Source organism: Calypte anna, chromosome 5A (assembly GCF_003957555.1).
Source record: "Calypte anna isolate BGI_N300 chromosome 5A, bCalAnn1_v1.p, whole genome shotgun sequence".
NCBI classification, from domain to species: Eukaryota; Metazoa; Chordata; class Aves; order Apodiformes; family Trochilidae; genus Calypte; species Calypte anna.
In genome coordinates, this window is record NC_044251.1 from 17867442 (window position 1) to 17886174 (window position 18733).

General features: G+C 38.1%; 1 protein-coding gene across 4 annotated transcripts in view; it reads right to left on the reverse strand.

The window, feature by feature from the left end:
• The window catches only part of SNX6 (sorting nexin 6), a 29667-nt gene extending 11243 nt beyond the window's left edge, over positions 1 to 18424 (reverse strand). For 3 of the 4 annotated variants that reach the window (XM_030452233.1, XM_030452238.1, XM_030452235.1), the window contains exons 1-10: positions 18350 to 18418; positions 18134 to 18184; positions 12364 to 12468; positions 11403 to 11513; positions 9734 to 9855; positions 7408 to 7531; positions 6002 to 6097; positions 4637 to 4742; positions 1955 to 2030; positions 708 to 747 (exon numbers count right to left, since the gene is read on the reverse strand). In XM_030452233.1, the coding sequence (XP_030308093.1) occupies positions 708 to 747; positions 1955 to 2030; positions 4637 to 4742; positions 6002 to 6097; positions 7408 to 7531; positions 9734 to 9855; positions 11403 to 11513; positions 12364 to 12468; positions 18134 to 18184; positions 18350 to 18355 (837 nt within the window). In that variant the 5' untranslated portion in view covers positions 18356 to 18418. Of the gene's footprint in view, positions 1 to 707; positions 748 to 1954; positions 2031 to 4636; positions 4743 to 6001; positions 6098 to 7407; positions 7532 to 9733; positions 9856 to 11402; positions 11514 to 12363; positions 12469 to 18133; positions 18185 to 18349 lie in introns of all 4 variants that reach the window. The other variant, XM_030452234.1, reaches the window with a different exon arrangement.
• Positions 18425 to 18733: the final 309 nt, after the last annotated feature.

Consider the following 18733-nt stretch of genomic DNA (forward strand, 5'->3'; position numbering starts at 1 on the left):
GTATTTAAAATAAATATTTCTGTGAATTTAGAAAGAGTATGAAAGTGTATTTTTAAAATCTTAATTAAAAAAAAATCTAAAAGGCAATCTTTTAGGTCAAAGCAAGTAATTCTGTTAACTTAATTTTCTTCATAGTACATATTTATGCAATTACAATTGCCTGTGTTTCAGAAATGCACATATTTTTCGTTCAAAAGTTTTCCTGATACAAGGCCTGCATCTTCTGCTCTACCAAGCCAAACAAATAAGACAAGAGACAAGATATTTAAAGCCTGGTTAGAAGCGTTGGCAACAGTATTTTTGAGTGAAATATTTGCAAAAGCAGATCTTGGTTCCAGAAAATAAACAGCACAACCACTGTTTTCTCAATTAAGGACTGCATTTCTTTTTTCCATAATGACTTCTGCCATGCCCAGTATCAAGTACAAAAGGCCTCTGAGGATTTTAGAGGAACAGCAACTTTACCAGTCTATGGCACAGAAGGTAGGAAAACTTCCTAAAAATCTTTAGTAGACTGAAGACTCCTAAGGATCAAACATTTTACAAAACAGATGACTGAAATGTTACACTTTTTCATTCGTTGCTTAAAATGCTTCACATAGAAGCATCCATAAAACATCCACATAATAATGTCTAATTGACACAAAATGTCCTGCTACTTCCAGGATGTACACAAAGAATATGTTTAAATTTTGCATAGTACATACCCTTGTTTTGTCAAATAACTCTGATACCTTCAGAAAAAACCTGCACAAAGGAAAGAGCTTACATTACAACATCAATTTGAACAGTCTAATTACTTTCTAGAGCTCAAAACATAATTTGTGTCTGATTGTAAAGGCTGTAAAGGCACTGCCTAGAATTGTAACTCATGGAACACAGAGAACATAATTGTTTCAAATTGGAGCACTTCAAACATCTGGAAAGCCCACAGCTTCAGAAAAGGTAAGGGACAAACAAAGCATAACAGACCAATGTTTTTTTTACTACAGAATAATTGCACAGCTCCTCAGGGATTCTTTATGTTTCTGCAAATTAAGTCCCAAACACTACCACCCTGACTAATGGCCCTACACTATTATCAAGCATCCCTCACTCTAATGTGAATGTACTTTTCTTTATACAGTAAACATGATGCACACCCCACTTGGAATTGAGGGAAGCTGAGCAACAAAGTGCTGCATTGTCAGCACAGGAAACAATCCAAGGGTTCAGTAACAGCCTAATCATACTATTTTGACAGAAGACAGAAGACAGCTGTGATTTCTGACAGACACTAACAGGCTCCATCAAATTTCAATACTATAATCAAAGTAGTCGGTATGTAAGCTATGACACCATTTGGAAGTGTATCACTGTATTCAGGTAAATTAATAAAAAGAAGTTAACTTTTATACTCATCTCCTACCTGTTGTCACATAACGCTAATAATTGTACATGGTCACAAAGCATCAACATCTTTAAGCTAGTCAACAAGTTTTACTTTCAGATGAAACAAACTTAATATTCAGGCAAGTCACTGAAAAATTAAAGGAGAAACATGTTGACATAGAGACCCTCTTCTATTTCCAAAGTTATAGTCATCTCTCTGGACTCCTTTCTTGTCCTAAAGACAGTAAAACTGCCAGAAAAGAAAACTATTTTTCAGGAAGTTACAGGGAACACCCACACAAATCACTATGCTCGCACTGAGATCTGCTCTTGATGCACATGTCAAAGCATTTGAAACACTTCAAAACAAACTACAAGAACAAACTACAGAAAGCAGCATATTTTTTCCAAATACTAAAGCAGCCTGTTATAGAAACAAAATACTACAGAAAAAAAATCTCTTCATGTGATACAACTGTAACACATTCTGTTTCTCATAACAAGAGAGCTACTGAGCTCTGCAGGTTCCCTGCAGAGACTGCTACTTACCAAATTATCCCATAAATTATTAACAATATCTTACTTGCATATATCTGTGGAGTCCTGCGTTCCTAATGCATATAATGAAGAACCAATTCTGTTATAGTCATCTGCCACATCTAGAAAAATAAACAAGAACTTGTTTTACTATTTCATTCCTCCTTGTCCTGACAATTTTGAAGTTCCTATCTTTTTTTCATGAGTGAGTGCTTTTCTAAAAGTAAGATGCTTTAACACAAAAGTAGAAATAAAATTTCAGTCTTGTCCCTCATTATGAAGGGTAACTGCACAGAATAAACATGGCACCCTCACCGAATCATGAAGTCTGTAATTTATCTAGGGATATTTAATACAACTAGCACCTGTTGGATAAATATATTGTGCAATAGTTGTTAGGTTTTATTTTGGTGGAAGATGTATGTGCTCAATGGCTGAATTTAAATTTGAACCTTAAGTCTGAAGGTATTTGAAAAAAGAAAAAAAAACCCAACATCACATAGTCTAAGAACAATGAAGAGTAAGACTATGTGCTTGAAAACAGTTAATCGAATACAAGCTGCCAACTACCAAAATGCAGTGCTATAGACTCAGCATCTTTTCTAGTGCACGCCTGATTTTCAGGAAACCCTCACCTCAATTAGTCATTGGCTTAAGCAGCATTAGTGTTAAAGCATTTTTAACCATGAAATTAGAAGCAAAGTTTATAAAGAGGGCTGCATCATTAAACTAGTGAGGTATTGCTAGATAGTAAAAAACAAATCTTTGCACAGATGGCTTTTTTTAAGTGCTTTTGGTACACATGCACTGTATACCAAATTGATGATGAAAATGCTGACAAATCCAAGCAATGAACAGGAAAATATTTTTATTTACTATTGCTGACATTTATATGCCTTTAATTAGAATTTTTTATTCTTTAAAATAACACAATCTTGTTTTCACAAATTGAGTGGGTCACCTTCCACCCAATTCATGGCTCCATACACCCCAAGGGAATCCGTGCCATTGATTACTGTGAATGCTGGTCTTAGGAAGCCATTAACCTCCCCTCCTATTCCTCTCATTTAAACATAAAAATAGATTTTCTGCTGGAACTAGGAAAGCAGTATCTGTGCAAGGCCTGTAGCTCTCTGTCAACTGTTAAACTACAGGTTACCCATTTCCAAAACAGACTTCTGAGGTCATTGCTCTATTTCTTTAGACAGAATTTCAAAAGGTGCCATTTGTCCCAGTTTGTAGTTTGATAAAAGCTGTCAGTAAATATCCTAGATGCTCTGCGTCTGAAAACCAGCAAAGCTCTGTTTGATCAATCCTTTCCCATCAGACCCTCCAAAATCTCATTTTCAAGTTTTCCTGGTTCTACAACCAACATGAAAGGCACAAATAGTCTGGCACCTAACTACCATGAATGAAGTTCAGTGTTAATTTTAAGAAAGCAGACTCCAGAAACCACTTCAGGTGGGAACTGGATGAAGACACAGGGTCCTTTAGTACTTCTTAAGACTCTCTCATTTCCTAGCATAGACATTAAAGCTACAAGAATCTGTCTTCATATAACAGCAAGAGAAACAGAGCTCAATGAATTCTTGATTTAATGTCTCATTCAGCATCCACTTCCAGAGTCCTTACCATGGAGATTCATAAAAGATTTGTGGCCTGGTTTTGTGTGAACTATATTTCTATAGACAGAAAGTGTGAATCAGACAAACTTCAAGAAAGTTGACAGAATCCAACACTTCCATTTTTATTTATCTAGGCAAAGACTTAAAATCAAGGGCAATAAAAGTCAACTTCTTTCTGAAAACACAGTAATCCTAAACCAAACACAGTAGTCCTAAACCAAAGATTTTCTGTTTTCTCAAATAAATGCACTGCACTTGAGAAGACACTTTAGAGCTTCCAGGAATCACTTTAGGTAGGAAAGAGATGGAAGAGAAATGAATAGCTTAGTGAAAATCTCTAACAGTAAGAAAAAGGGGACTGTAAAGCAAACTACTGAAAGTAAACCTTCCAGTTTCCATCCTAAAAGGCTGAAAAATGGAAACCTGACTTTCTGGTCCAAATATGAGTTTGCTGCTCAGCAGGGCACTGCAATGCCTAGTGTGCCAAGACATTGTACTCTGATGAATACAAGCTCATCTAATCAAGAACAACTTCATCAGGAGTAAAATCACATATACTTCCATATTATCCACCTTACACTTTAAAGACTAAGAATCAGTCTTCAAAAAATATGATTACATAAAGTGTGTTTCCCTTCAAAGGGACAGTATGATGGTCTTAAGTTCTGCCATGGGAGGTTTAGGTTAGATATTAGAAAAAAATTCTTTACAGAGAGGATGATCAGGCATTGGACTGGGCTGTCCAGGGAGGTGGCGGATTCTCCATCCCTGGAGGTTTTTAAGAGACTTATGTGGCACTCAGTGCCATGGTCTGGTAACCACAGTGGTAGTGGGTTAAGGGTTGGACTTGATTCCCTTACAACCTGGCTGATTCCATGATTCTATGAAGAATCAAGACAACTTCAGGCTGTTCTTACCATGTAGTCTACCCCAGCAAAGACTAAACTATGAAAGTCAGGTTCAACTTCTTTAGAGAAGCAGGAGACTGTGCTTGGAGAAATAAACTTTTCACATGCAAAAAGAAAGCTAAGAATTATTGCTCTTCATATACCACTTCCACACACTTTAACTAGTACTATTTTCACCCTGGAAAATGAACTCACTTTTATGTGACCTTGTCATTCTATCTGATTTGACAGAGGCATCTTTGACTCGGTTGTGATACTCGACAAGGAATGTTCTTTCATGCTCAAAGAAGTCATCCACATCCTACAAAAAACAAGAATAATTTAAAAAAACAGAATTTCATTCACTGTGTACAAAACTATTGCAGAGTAAATTTGCATAAGCTGCTGTTGCTGTGACACAAAACACATCTATTTTTACTGTATAAAACACCATTTAATTTAACCAATTTCTTCACTTATTGTGATCTGAAGTTCTGTTAAAAATTTGTATCAAGCATGTTACAGGTTGAGACAATTAAACCTGAAGTGAGGGAAATAATTTCACAACTATCTACCACTTTGGCAACAGAAAAACAGAGTAAATGTCAAGTACCTAATAAAATTACAACTACCTATTAAAAAGGAGAGGAGGCAAGAAGCAAACCCAGTTGCAGAAATTGCTGCAGTCACAGCGGACACAATATAAACTCCTACCTCAGGAATGCTGATCTTGATGACAGATTTCTTTCAGGTTGGTAAATGTAGTTAAATTTTAACATTTCCTGTATCACAATTTCAGATATATGGTTTATATTTATTTTAAAATACCTCTAAATTAGCACAGAATATCCTACAACATGGGTTTAAACAATGCGTTTACAAAACTGCCTGACATGTGGACTTTTTATTTTTCTCTAAGCCATAATTAATCCATGGTTGTATTTCCACTTTCCAACAGCTTTGAAACTCCAGACTTCAGCTCCTCTAAATTGTTTGCAAAAGGAAAATTATCACTAGAAAGGAAGAAGATCAAAATAATCTGCAGAATTTATGCCTGTAACTTTTGGAAAAGTAAAAATTTAACAAAATTATTAAAATTGTTGTGGGGTGGGTTGTTTTTTGTCTCAGTTACATTCTTGCATCTACTGGGAAAAACGGTACCACCTCTACCTCCTATCTTTGAAACACAAGGAGGATGTGAGAAGTCTGGTAAGAGTTGCACTGTGTTACTTCTGAGGTGCAGCAGCTGTCAAAGCAAGTACACCTTCCCACTATATAAAATAACAGGCCAGAACAAAAAAGCAGATTATCAATTATCTATGGATTTGAAAAATGCTTAATAACATAAAACAGGGGAAAGAGAACTGAGAAGCCTCTTTCACAAGAGCAATCAGAGGGTTCTCAGTTATCTTGCATTCAGGGCCACAGATTCCTTCCCATGCTCTGCCTCTAATTCTCAAGTTAGACATTACTAAAAAAAAAAAATTCCTTTTTTGTAACTATGAAGAATTCTGCTTCATTAAAAAAAGGAGACAAGGATGTTAATACATATTAAACCCTGATATAGTAAACAATAATCACCTTTACTCCTGAAACAATAACACCATCTGCTGATTTAACCATATTTTTGAAGAAGTCTTCAAGTTTCTCCTTCTTGTTTTTTCCACGAACACTCAACTGAAAAACAAATTCATTTATCATGTTAGTTCATTTTCTGGAGGCAATAAAATTATTAAAAAAAAAAAAAAAAAAAAAAAAAAGGAACTACATACCACAGCTTGCTACTCCTAAAACAGTTTTTCTGCTCTCTGCTTATAATCATCAATAATGGGTACAGGGCACCCTGCACCCAGACTGACAGACTACCTCATTTCCTAGACTGTTCTTCATCATCTAAAATACTATTCCAGAAAAGAAAAAAAAAAATTTAAAAACCCAAACAAACAAAAACCAGCAACATTCTAGCACCTAGAGGTAACACCAAATGTACAAGGTGCACCTTTCAATTATAAATAATACATTATTTATCATTCACAGTATAGCTGTTGAGTAAACCTAACATAAACAGGCTTTGCTTTTTTAGGTGCAGACTGGCAGATCTGCAGCTTTCAGAAACTCCAGATGCATTTATCTCTCACTGCACTGAGGGTAATGTTGATTTCAGCCCCCTCACACTCCTCCTGTCCATCTCAATTTGGCTAATTTAGGTAAACTAAGTTCATGAACCAATAAACATTTCTACATCAAACAACAAAAGGATCCTCTGTAATACATGTTGAGATTAAGCACGTACTCAATTGAGCCAATCTTTGTAATGATTTCTTCAATATTCAATGCCAATTTATGCAATTTTAAAAAGCTACTAAAAACTGCTAGTACATTATGATCAATCACTAACTGCATACTATGAACCCAGAAAGACCTCTCCATTAACTCAAAATTGGATACATGTATGAAAGTTGTGGATAGCCACACTTCTCCAATATCTAGGGAAAAAAAATTACATTTTTACCTACATAATGAACAGAAAGGCTTTCCTTATCAGAACACTTAATTAGAAATCCTCTCTAGTTTTGTTTGCAACAGAATTTAAATTATGGTTCCAAATCCTTAAAATTACCTGTGTTGCATAATCCTTCCTCACAAAAAAAAAGTCAAAAAAGAAAAAAAAAAGCAAAGGGTGGATAAGTATAACGTCATGCAAAATCACCAGCAAAAGCTGATATTTTTAATCCAAAACATATTGGATTTCCATTAATATTTTTGATTCGAGGCTAGAGCACATGGCACATTTTGTTCCCCAGGTGGCCGCACAATGAACTCCTACAGACAAAATTAATTTCTAACTTTTACAATACAAATATGTCTGGTATGAAGGAACTGATGCAATTTGCTCCAGGAGGTAAAGCTCTCTTAATCAATTTTCCATTCTACCATAAACGTACATCTTGATTTCTCTTGCCAGCAGTTCAGTTTTCAATACTCACATCCTGATTATATTCCAAGAATACATGAAAATTTAAATCCTTTCTCAAAATAGGATGTGCTGCCACACGACACAAAAACACTTCATGCATTGCAACTGTCTTCTTGAATATTGCCAAATATTCACTGAAAACAAGAAAAAAGACAGACATAAATATTTCACAAGAAGCAATGGGGTAAACCTAGCAAGCAGCTCTTAAGATATCCTCAGTAAGGATACACAGTTATACACAATGGTATAGGAAAGGTTATCACTCATATTTGATATCACAGAATCATAGCTTGTTAAGAGTTGGAAGGGACCTCAAAAGATCATTGAGTCCAACCCCCCTGCCAGAGCAGGGTCACTTGGTGTAGGTCACAGAGGAACATGTCCAGGCAGGTTTTGAATGTCTCCAAAGGAGATTCCACAACCCCACTGTGCAGCCTGTGCCAGTGCTCTGTCAACCTCACAATGAAAAAACTTTTCCTTTCCTTACAGAACCTCCTGTGCTCCAGCTTGCACCCATTACCCCTTGTCCTATCAGTGGACATCACTGAGAAGAGCAATACACAAACAGTAAAATGTTTATACTAGAGGGAATTTCAGAGTGCTAACATACTACAGAGACTTTTAATGAAGACTCAACATTCTAATTTTTAAGGCTAGCTAACACAGACCTATTTGCTTAAAGTATAACCTCATTTAATTGTCCTTTCCCCAACACCCCCAAAATTATGACATTGATTTAGGCTACAGTCACAGGGCACTATGTAGCTGATGTGCAAATTCCTTCCTCCCCATCTCCATCCCCTTGCCTATTTGCACCCTCCTTACTTATTTAAATGTTCATGTAGTTTTGCTAGCTCTTTAGATAGCAGGTTTTTATTCCAGGTCAAAGCACCTAGCCTTTTGGGGCTGAAGCTTATGTGGATATCTTGCTTCATAGTGGTTCTAAAAGTGAATTTAAGTGCTGCATTTGGTAGATGTAACAACAAAATCACATTGCCCAATTAAGCCAACTCAACTTTAAAGCAATTATTCATTTGTAATTTAATTAAGAGAAGGCATTCTTATCAATACAAGTTTGCTAGAATTCATTTTGCTTTGCAAAGTCAATGAATAAGCTGTAACTTGTCAAGGAATGAGGAAGGAGCTCTTCCCCATTCTGAGGTCAAATGGTGAAGTGATAATCAACACTTTTGCTTCCACTATGTGCAAGGAGGTTAAGATTTACATACCAGCAAATCAGCAGGGCCAGTGTTGGGAGATGTTTGATCTCAGTGAGAGTAGTAGTCATTCAGTGAAGACAAAAAAGGAGGATGCAGAGGATGGAGGTGGCAGTAGAAGAAACTCAAAGTTTTCTGTGTTATCCAACCCCTAACCAGACCACAAGAGAATCATGATCAGGGCCGCTGGAAAACCAGATAAAAATCTATAGTGTTTTGCTAATTTCCAGTTTTCTGCATATGAAGTGTATATCTACTCTGCTATAAAGTATGTCGTATGTAACACTAATACAGAACTTTTTAAGACATTAGGTCACAGAAAGTGGAGTTCGGAGAGAAACCAGCAGTTCTAAGATTTCTATGTACTTTTCTTGCCAATTCACAGCTCTTGATAGAAGTAGGCTAGAAGCAGCGTAAATATACACTTGAAAACTGAAACCAATGACAGGAAAAAGATCAAAGAAGCGAATGAATGATAAGGAAAGTGGATGAAGCAAGGAGAAACTTCACTCAATGTGGAACAAAAAGCTGTAGAGCAGGTATTTCAATACACGTTAAATTCAGAGTACGGGAAAATACTACTTTCAGGAAGTACATTCTCCTTGTGCAAAAAAAAAAAGAAGCATCAAAAAAGTATCTTTTAGCAATCTCAATTTTTCTTGGGAAACAGAAGGTTGGCATCTATGTTTACAGAACCCAACCACATACAAAAATCCCTAGTTCAGCCACTACATGTATAAAACTTCAAGTTTTATTATGGTTATAAAATGTGGAACACCAAAGCTAAAAAAGGCAGAGGCTACCTCCTCCCTTTGCAGGTATTCTGTGAAGAAAAGGATCTAACTTTTTTTTTTTTTTTAACTTATAAAAGAATGCTCATGAACAAGCTGGCTTTTCCTGTTTCAGAAGATCTTCCATGAAATCATTTCTACAATTTTCCTAATGGCTCTGATCATGATCATGAAGATAACCCTAGTTATGTAGCAACTAGATTCTCAAGTCTTTATTTCACAAAGAACCATTACAGTGAAATTAGAAACATAGGAAAGCAAAAAGAATTAAATATTGTGGGATTAGTTTAAAAAAAAAAAAAAAGTAGTAGTAATCAAGTTTACATACGCCTCCAGTTCTTGTTTCATCTTGGTGAATTCTTCTTTAGTCATTGATCCTTCCCCTTCTCCAAGTTTCTGCAGTTTCTCCCTTGAGGCATCAAAGTCAGGCCTGGGTGGTGCTGGTGGAATCTGGAATTGAATCATACTTTTTTTAATTGCTCATAGTCAAAAAACATCCATTCCGTACAGGAACTGTAGATTGCCTGCAGCTTTTTCATATATGGCTCTCTCATCATTCATTACAGCATTTATGGATAAATTCCCTCTTTCATGAGTTAAACATGCTGCATTACTATATTAGTTTTGGCCAAGTATCTTTAAGATTCCTGAAGTATTAACTAATGGCTTCAGTAATTTAATTTCAGCCAAAACCAAGTAATACATAGCTTTCCCAATATAATGAATTAAAATTTGAAATCACTGTTTAATAATTAATTTTGGATTAGCTTATTTGGTAAGGACCATCACTTGCTTAAGGAAGAAAAAAAAATCCCACATGATTTTCACACCATCCATTACAACTCCCCAAAACTGTAAATGAAAAAAAAAAAAAGCATTCCATATTGTTTGCAGGCATTAGTTCTTTCTTGCAGGACTGTTGACATTGAAGATACCTCTGTTGAAATAACAAAGCACACACTAAACAAGTCTCTGGATAATCTTGTAATATAGTATATTAACAGTGAAAGAGAAAACACTACAACCTAATCTTGAATTCCTATAAAAGGACACAGAACAAAGCTGAACTAAGCTTAAATTTTAGTTCACCAATATTTGCCCATTACATTAATACATTGGAAAAAAGGAAAATCCAATACTATGCAGTCAATTGTCTGAAACTAGTTATTAACACACTAGAAGCCTAGTCACTTTAAATAGGTTTTCTGACCAAAAAAAAAGACTAACTCAAGAATCACACATCACAAGTTACATTAATCATAACGTACTCGCTAATCAATTAGAAACATATATTTATCTTCTGAATCAGTAGGCATCCCTTCCAAACAAAATTAATAGATAAATTTCACACCAAGATGACAAATGTTTCTAATTGTAATTCAAGTGTGAACAGCAGCACCCATTCTAAGAGCAGTATCATAAGGTGACTACTTTGGGACTTCTGCTCCCCAGAGGCCTGAAATAAACTTCAAAACATAAATTGTGTGTTAAGGTTCTCTGTTATCCCAGATGGTATTTGAATTGGGGTTTTTCCCCCCTCCCACTGATTTATGGCAAAACAATTCTGATTTTCATAACTAGAACGGGAAGTATCTAATTGCCAGAGCTCAGTTACTTCACTCTGCCACTCCAGCTGAAACAAAGGCAACATGAAACTTGTAACTAAGTTAAACATCAACTTGCAAAAACAATACCACCAAGTTACATAGTTCATCTACCTCCCACACTTTTAACACAGTGGACTAAAAATGCACTTTAAGATACAGATTAAACTACTCACTTGTTAGGAGCAAAAGGCAAGACAACCACGGTAACTTTTCTGCAAGCTTGCTGCAAACATTACTTTTGTGTAATGGCATGAAATGAAGTACTTGAACACATGATCTTAGAAGGAATGAGTATCTATCATTGAATTTAAAAGTAGTCACAAGTACTTTTGATACAGCCTACAGAAAAAAGTGTACATAAATAAAAAAGCCCAAACCTGTAATACTTACAATATAGCCAGCATAGTCCTCATTCTCAACAAAAGAATCATGAAGCCAAATAAACTCTTCATGTTGCCGGACAACAGAAAATTCATTTTGTTTGAAATTTGGTAAGGAACTCTAGAAGCAGGAAAAGATAAAGGATTATAGAAAAAAAACAACAAAATACCCAGACGCCCAACAAAAAACCAAAACCAAAATCAACCAGACAACCCAAAATGATTTTCATTAGTACACAAAACCCAACAAAAATATCCAAGTAAAAATAATCTAATCATTCAAGTGAGGATTTGACCAAAAAAAAAAAGGTTTATACAGCAATAGTTACCCCAGTCCTAAATAGTGCAGCAATCAATTGGAACAGGTTGCCCAAAAGGTTGTGGAATCTCCACCCTTAGAAGCATTAAATCCCCCAAATGGACAAGACCTGAGCAATGTGCTCTGGTTCACCCTGATGGTGGGAGTGAGGGAGGAGATGCAATTAAATATCCAGAAATTTTATTCAACTTCAACTATTCTGTGATCCTGTGACCAATAAACATGCAAAACCAAAAACAAACAAACAAAAAAGCCATAAACAAGTCATAACTAAAAATTATTCTTGAATGTAATGTCAATTTGTAATGTAATTTTAGAATCTGAAGCCATGGATAATTTAATGAAAAACTATAGTGATATAATGAAGAATCCTAAAGATTCTACCTGAAAACAGGCCAATTAAGAAGCACTAGAATAGCACATCAATATATCAGTACAACAAGCCAAACATCACTTTCTTTTTCTAAGCAGTTTTTTAACCTCTTAACTTTTTAACCATCCTTTTCTCAAGCACAGCAGCAACACAGTCTCTTAAGAATGAGATAATCCTACTTTCCCATTTCCTTCAGATTGTGTTACACTTTTTTCAATAAACAGTTTAACAGTTTTCTACCAAATTAGGAAATGTTCAGTGCACAAACCAGGGTTTTACCTTTGTATGGACAGTGAATTTCACCTTGTCCCTCTCACTGAGTGCATCTGAGATATCCACCTGAAGAGCAGCATCAGTCTGGAGATCTACATTTATTGCTCGAAGCTATACAAAGAGAAAATCTATTTAGCTTATATTAAAAAAATATATAAATTGAATTACATCTCCCTTATTATTCCCTTGAGAAGAACCCTTATTCTGCAATGCTGAACATCCTTAAAAGGCTGCAGATAGATTACAAAAAAACTCCAACATTAAAAGATAGCTTCCAGTGGCAAAAAGAAATTCCAGTAGTATTCCTCATGGCAGACATGACCACACAAAAAGTTTCCTTTACCATACTCTTTGTAGTGCATTATTTTCATTTCTGTGTATTGCTGTTGACTTGCTAGTGGTTGAGATAGTCAAGACAAAGTACATTTACAGCCAGCAGCAAGTTCAGTAGGTTTTTCTCTTTTCATTCACTCCACTGCCCCTAATCAACAACCAGCTGTAAATAAATATACTTGTAAAGGTAACCACAAGGGTACAAACAGTTGGAAAAGTACTTTTAAGGAGAAAAATGTTCTTGTATTTCAACATATTTCAAATGAGCAAGAGCTATTAAAGACATTTTTTACTCCCATCCTCTTACACTATTTCTTCTGTTTAACATTTCCCATGATACACTGAAAAAGCTTAAATAAAATCATACACTGAACTTTGATGAACTAAATCTTCTTGGAAGTATTTTTCTGGAAAAAGCTAACAAATAAAAACAAAACAAAAAACAAAAAAGCACCAAAAAACCCCAAACCAAGCTCAGAAGAAAGCAAAAAACCCACCAAGATTTCAAACTCTTCAAAATCAGCATAAGAAATTGCTAACATATAAGGAATACAGATTTATTTTCCACAAGATTTGCACACTTGGAACCTGAACTCTCTCACAAAGTAATTCCAGTCATATCAAAAAGAAAATATGACTGATCAAATATAGAAAAATTGGAAGATTATCTGAGCATTGCAATGTTTGCCTGCAATGGGACTAAAGGCTTCAAGAGTACTTAGTGAAACTAACCTGATTCAGACCACAGCTGGAAATTCGAGCTCCCTCACCCTTGCACCCTTGTTCTAAAGCAATCTGTCCCTTGAATATTTCATCATCACAATCAACAGACATTCAGAGTATTTTACAAGTACTAAGGCTAACTCTGAAATCTTCTACTATCACACTGAGAAAAATATTTCAACACCATCCTCACGAGGCTTACTTTTTACTAAGACACTGTGTTTGATGCTGCATTTTTTCTAGAAACATCCTATTTTATACTTTTAAAATGCTTTGCCATACAATGAGAGACTTTTTCCCACAGTTTTTCAGGACTGCATTCTGATGTCTGTACTTAAATGTGTGTAACTTAAAGTTACACACTTAAGATGTGTAACTTAAAGGTTACACATGAGCAGATTTTGACTGTAACACTGCAAAGCAGTGTGGAAGAGCACTAGGAGAGAAGCATCAATTGGCACATCTTGTTTTCCACCAGCTACCTCAATCCCTTCTCTTAAATCAGTGGCCAGCTCCCACTCCAGTTTTCCCATTCACCCCAATGCATGGACAACTCTGCTGCTAATATACCAGCAACCACACTAATTCACTAATTCTAAGAAAAAGTAAACCAAAGTCATCCAGCCTAGCATACTCCACTGGGCTAGCAAAATATAACAGTTCAATAGCTATTACACAAATAGTGATAGCTTTTCCTTGCAGCAGTCATTAAAATCATTGCAGAGTAACCTATTCACAGTGGTGACTCAGGCATAGTGTTTTGTTTTCCCAAGGTTTAGGGGGTTGCTGCCTCACACAAAGGCATATTGTCATGCAATGATCCATTATAGATCCCTTCCCAGTTCCCAGAGGCAGAATCTACTAGCTCCTACTGAGTTTCCAATGCACTTAACATCTAATTCAGGAAAGAAAAATATATTCTGACATACCAAAGTCTGCCTTATGTCATGACACCACATTTTTCAGCTTGCAAAAATGTTCTTAGTGGCTACACTGTCTGGAGTACTGTTTTTCTCCGGTTCCCTAGAATATACTAGTAAACAGAGTAATCTCAGCAAATAATCTAGATTATACAGGTGGTATTTCTGTAGTCTTTCATGGGTCACAGAAGTTTTTACTAAAACCCTTTTTTCCTGGCACAACGCAAAATTTGAACATTCAGCATAACAACTGTTCCAGTTTGTCACCAGTGTGTATGCAGTCCTTACTGTCCCAGTGTAGGGACTGCATAGTGTTAGACAGTGTGTACTGTCCCCACTCTGCTGTATGCAGTATTGGCAATTTCAGAAACAAAATGCTTCTCTGTAGTGAGAAAATTAAGAACTACCTAAACATGACAACTTTGCTCATGAGATACAACTGGAAAGGACTATTTGTTTGATTTTCACTGAGTTAAGTTTGTAACAGTTTTGCAGAGTTTAATCATATGTTAAATTATACTCTGTAGCCTGACTGCCAACAGGGAACATTTTCATCTGCAATGGTAATGAAGCATTTATGAAAGGTGTCAAAGACAATCACAGAGTTGAAGGACTTCAAACATATTCATGTGACAGTATGGTTCACGTCACATTACTGGGAATAAAGTCACAAACAATATCATCACATAACTTAAGCAACCTCTTCATCACTATTTCCAAGAGAAAAGCACCACCATTGGATGGTTTTCCAGTCATGAAGGGAGTTGAAAATTAAAATGCTACAAAACCTGATTTGAATGAAATCTGAAAACAAAACACCTTAAATTCAGGAAAATTGCAAGTAAGATACAGTCCCTTTGTATCTTGCTCTCCTACCCCCCAGTCTAATCCATACAACATAGCACAATTATTTTATGCTTAGTTACATGCTCCACACCCACGCTGAACAATTTGCAAAACAAAAGCAAACTTTATGTAGCTGCTTTATGGTTTCCTATGCAACACCAAGAAAGTCCCTGCTTATTCAATAGTATAGAAAATACTAGAACCCAAAACTAGTGCTAGGTGATGTTACAATACTAAAAGAGAACACAACTCAAAGAGAGGATTTACCACCAAGCTCTTACTTGATGATCAATTATACTTCAAATGATAATGGAAGGAAGCTGGTAGAGGCAAGGGAAATCACCAAACCTTAAATTCCAAGGTAACACCATTCGTTAACAACAGTAACTTCTATACTCTTTCAAAAATGTTACGAGAAAAAGGAACCCTTTATTCAGCAGGTTCTTTACAGACAGATAAATACAGAGAGCAAGGGAAACAAACGATACTTCTACAACAAAAGATGACAAAACATCATCACAGCATTAGGTTTCAAGCAGACCTGTTCCTAGGGGGTAGCTCATTTCCCCTCAATGAGTAGGCAAATTCATTAGCCAAGTCAGCTAAAGTTTATATAGATATAAAATACACAAGATGGTAGAGCAATATTATACTACCTTTCAGACAAGTATTGTTTATATTATTCAGACAGAAAAAACCCCACAACAGGAACCAAGTTACTCCAAGCAAACTCAACAGTATCTTCCAAAGAGATTTAGAAAAGCAATTCCCGTGAGTTCATTTTATGCAGACCATCTGTAAAAAGTTCCTTTTACAAAGCACCCACTGCTACTTCCTCAAAGATGCCTCTTGCTGCTCTGTTTTACAATTCTCCAGAAAAAGCTTTATACAGTAGAACAGAATTATTTGAGAATCACTGTTCTAGGTGGCAACAGCATCATTTCCAGCTCTCTTCATTCCATCACACCCATGATAAACTTCACACAACTGCAGCTGACCAATGATTCTGAAGAGTTGAAAGTACAGTTGTCACTGCAATACCTGAATTTTAGAGAGGAAAGAGTACTGATTTTCAAATTAGGAGCTCAATTACTCTAACCAAAAGTTGTCATCCATGCTTCCAAATAAAGGCTTCACCTACTCTTTTTTTTTCAATCACAGAGGAAGATGACAAATCAGAATGAAGGGAACACTTTAGGAAAAGCTGTTTACTAGCCAAACTTATCATTTTGAAGGTTAAAGCACAAATCAATTCAGGAACAGACTGCCAGTATTGCTTTTGACTAGATTTTCCATATCACAATCAAAATCATGCAGGTAACAACCTGTGTTTTAACCCACAGGATTTGCACAGCAGTGGAAAAAATTTCAACCCCACAGTGACTGAAAATAAGATGCCTAAAAAAAAAAAAAGTGGGGAAAGGAGAAAGGACACAGTTCTGGTTTAATTCCCCAGTGATGGATGAAGATGGGGGAGGGAAAAAAAAAATAAAAAGGATTGCACTTGGCCAACCAAGATGATGTAAGCTGTCCAACAGCACAAACAAGACTGCTAAGAGATTTCTTAAGGTTTTCAAATTACCTTGTGAACTCAACTAATGATCAAACAAGTTTCACACAGGATCAGATCTGCATCATTATGTTCTACCTGCATCTTAGATAAAGACAACTGAACTGTGCTCTTCAGTGTCCATTCCTAAATACCAGGGACAATCTACATAAAACACAACTCTCTAACTAACAAGTTCTTCAGTTCTTGTTCTGAAGACACTCGAAAGGCCACAGTTCCCACCTTCTTTCTTTTTTTCCACAATATTCTTACTCAAGCAGCTGTATATATAATGAAAGGCAAACCTCTACAATGGTCAGGACTGGCCTAATAGAATATTAGAATTCTTTTTTCTAATTTCTGATCATAAACTGGAATATAAAATGCACTGAATTCCTACCACATGCATTCAGTCAAAAACCACTTGGTACTTAATGTTATATTTCACATGTGAGAATGGTATGGGTTGTTAAAGGATATAGATCAACACCTTGGATTTCAAATTTTGCATTTTTAGTAATATACTGGGGATGTAGCCACTTTAAGAACCAGCAACTGCCAAAGCAAATCTCAGAAACACAGGAGCTGCTCTCCTACCACACTCATCGAGTCAGTGTTTCTCAAGATACTAACCAATAGGAGTAATCAGTCTGAGTAAGTTATACTAGATTAGCTGATTTGTTGCTTAAGTGAGGCAGGCAAGTTAAAGAAAAAGATGGATGCAGCAGTCAGAAGAGAATGAAAGCCAGAAACAGCAGGGAAGCGGAGAAGGTTTTCTCAGTAAGAAACATAATCGTGGCATCCTGTCCCAGTAACAGAACTTCTTTTCAATAACGAGTTTATTATGCAGCGTGCCCCTGCAACGTGTAAATGTTTCATTGTTACCTACGGGAGAACCTCAATGGCCTAAAGAGAGAAGGGAGGGCAGGACCGTTCCACCTAGGCCCTGGCTCAGGACTGAAGATGGAACCTGGTGCTGTCCACAAGGCGGGTCAACCTGGCCTGGACACCAGCACGATCCGAGGTGTGGGGGCAGGGGGAGCAGGGAAAGACACGGTGGAGACAACACGAACCTCCAGCCACACACACAACCCCCTCCCAAGCTATTATGAGGACGAAAGAACTGCCCGTCCAAAACTTGGGTGACGGAACAATGAAAAATTCAAGGCAAAACACGCGCACAGCCCCCAGTTTCAGGAGACGGCGCTATTTTCACATCAACAGCCCCCGGACCCTCGCCGCCCGCCGCCCCCCGGCACCCCCGGCTCTCCCAATGCCCACCCGACGGGCTCGGGCCAGGCAGAGCTGGAGGGCCCCCCGGAGTTGGGAGCGAACTCCGCCTTCCTCTTTGCCTCCCCCATCCCCCCAGCCGCCGAGGTCCCTAACGCCTCTCCGCGGTACTTACACCTCGGTCCTCCTCCGAGAGGAAATCTGGGCCGTCGTCCGAGCCTTCCTGCTGGGAGCCAAGGGGAGGAGGCGGAGCGGGCCGGGGGGACGCGGAGGGGCACGGGCGGCATCATCGGGGAGGGTGTGGGGGTGTGGGTGAGACAAAACGCACAGGTTAGCGACCCGGCCGCACGCCCCCGCCCCGCCCCGGCACCGCGGCCGCCCCGACACCCACCATCATGGCTGCTCGCAGCGCTCGCGCCCGACGGCCCTGCCCCCGCCAGCCCGCCCGGAGACCAGCGGCGGGGCGGGGCTGCGGCGTGCGGGGGCGGAGCGCCCGGGCGTGCGGGGCGGCGGCGGCGGAGAAGGGGGAGACGGAGGAGGAGGAGGGGGCAACTGCGCTTCTCGCGAGGGAGCGGCGGGCAGGGCCGCGCGCGCCTAACCCGCACCGCCCCGCACCGCCCCGCACCGCCCCGCACCGCTCCGCACCGCCCCGCACCGCACTGCCCCTCCCCGCACCGCCCCTCCCCCGCCACCCCGCGCTCGGCATTCGGGAGGGAAGGGCGCGAGGCCTGGCGGGGCGGTGGGAGCGGCACCCTCGGTGTGGGCAGGCCCGTCC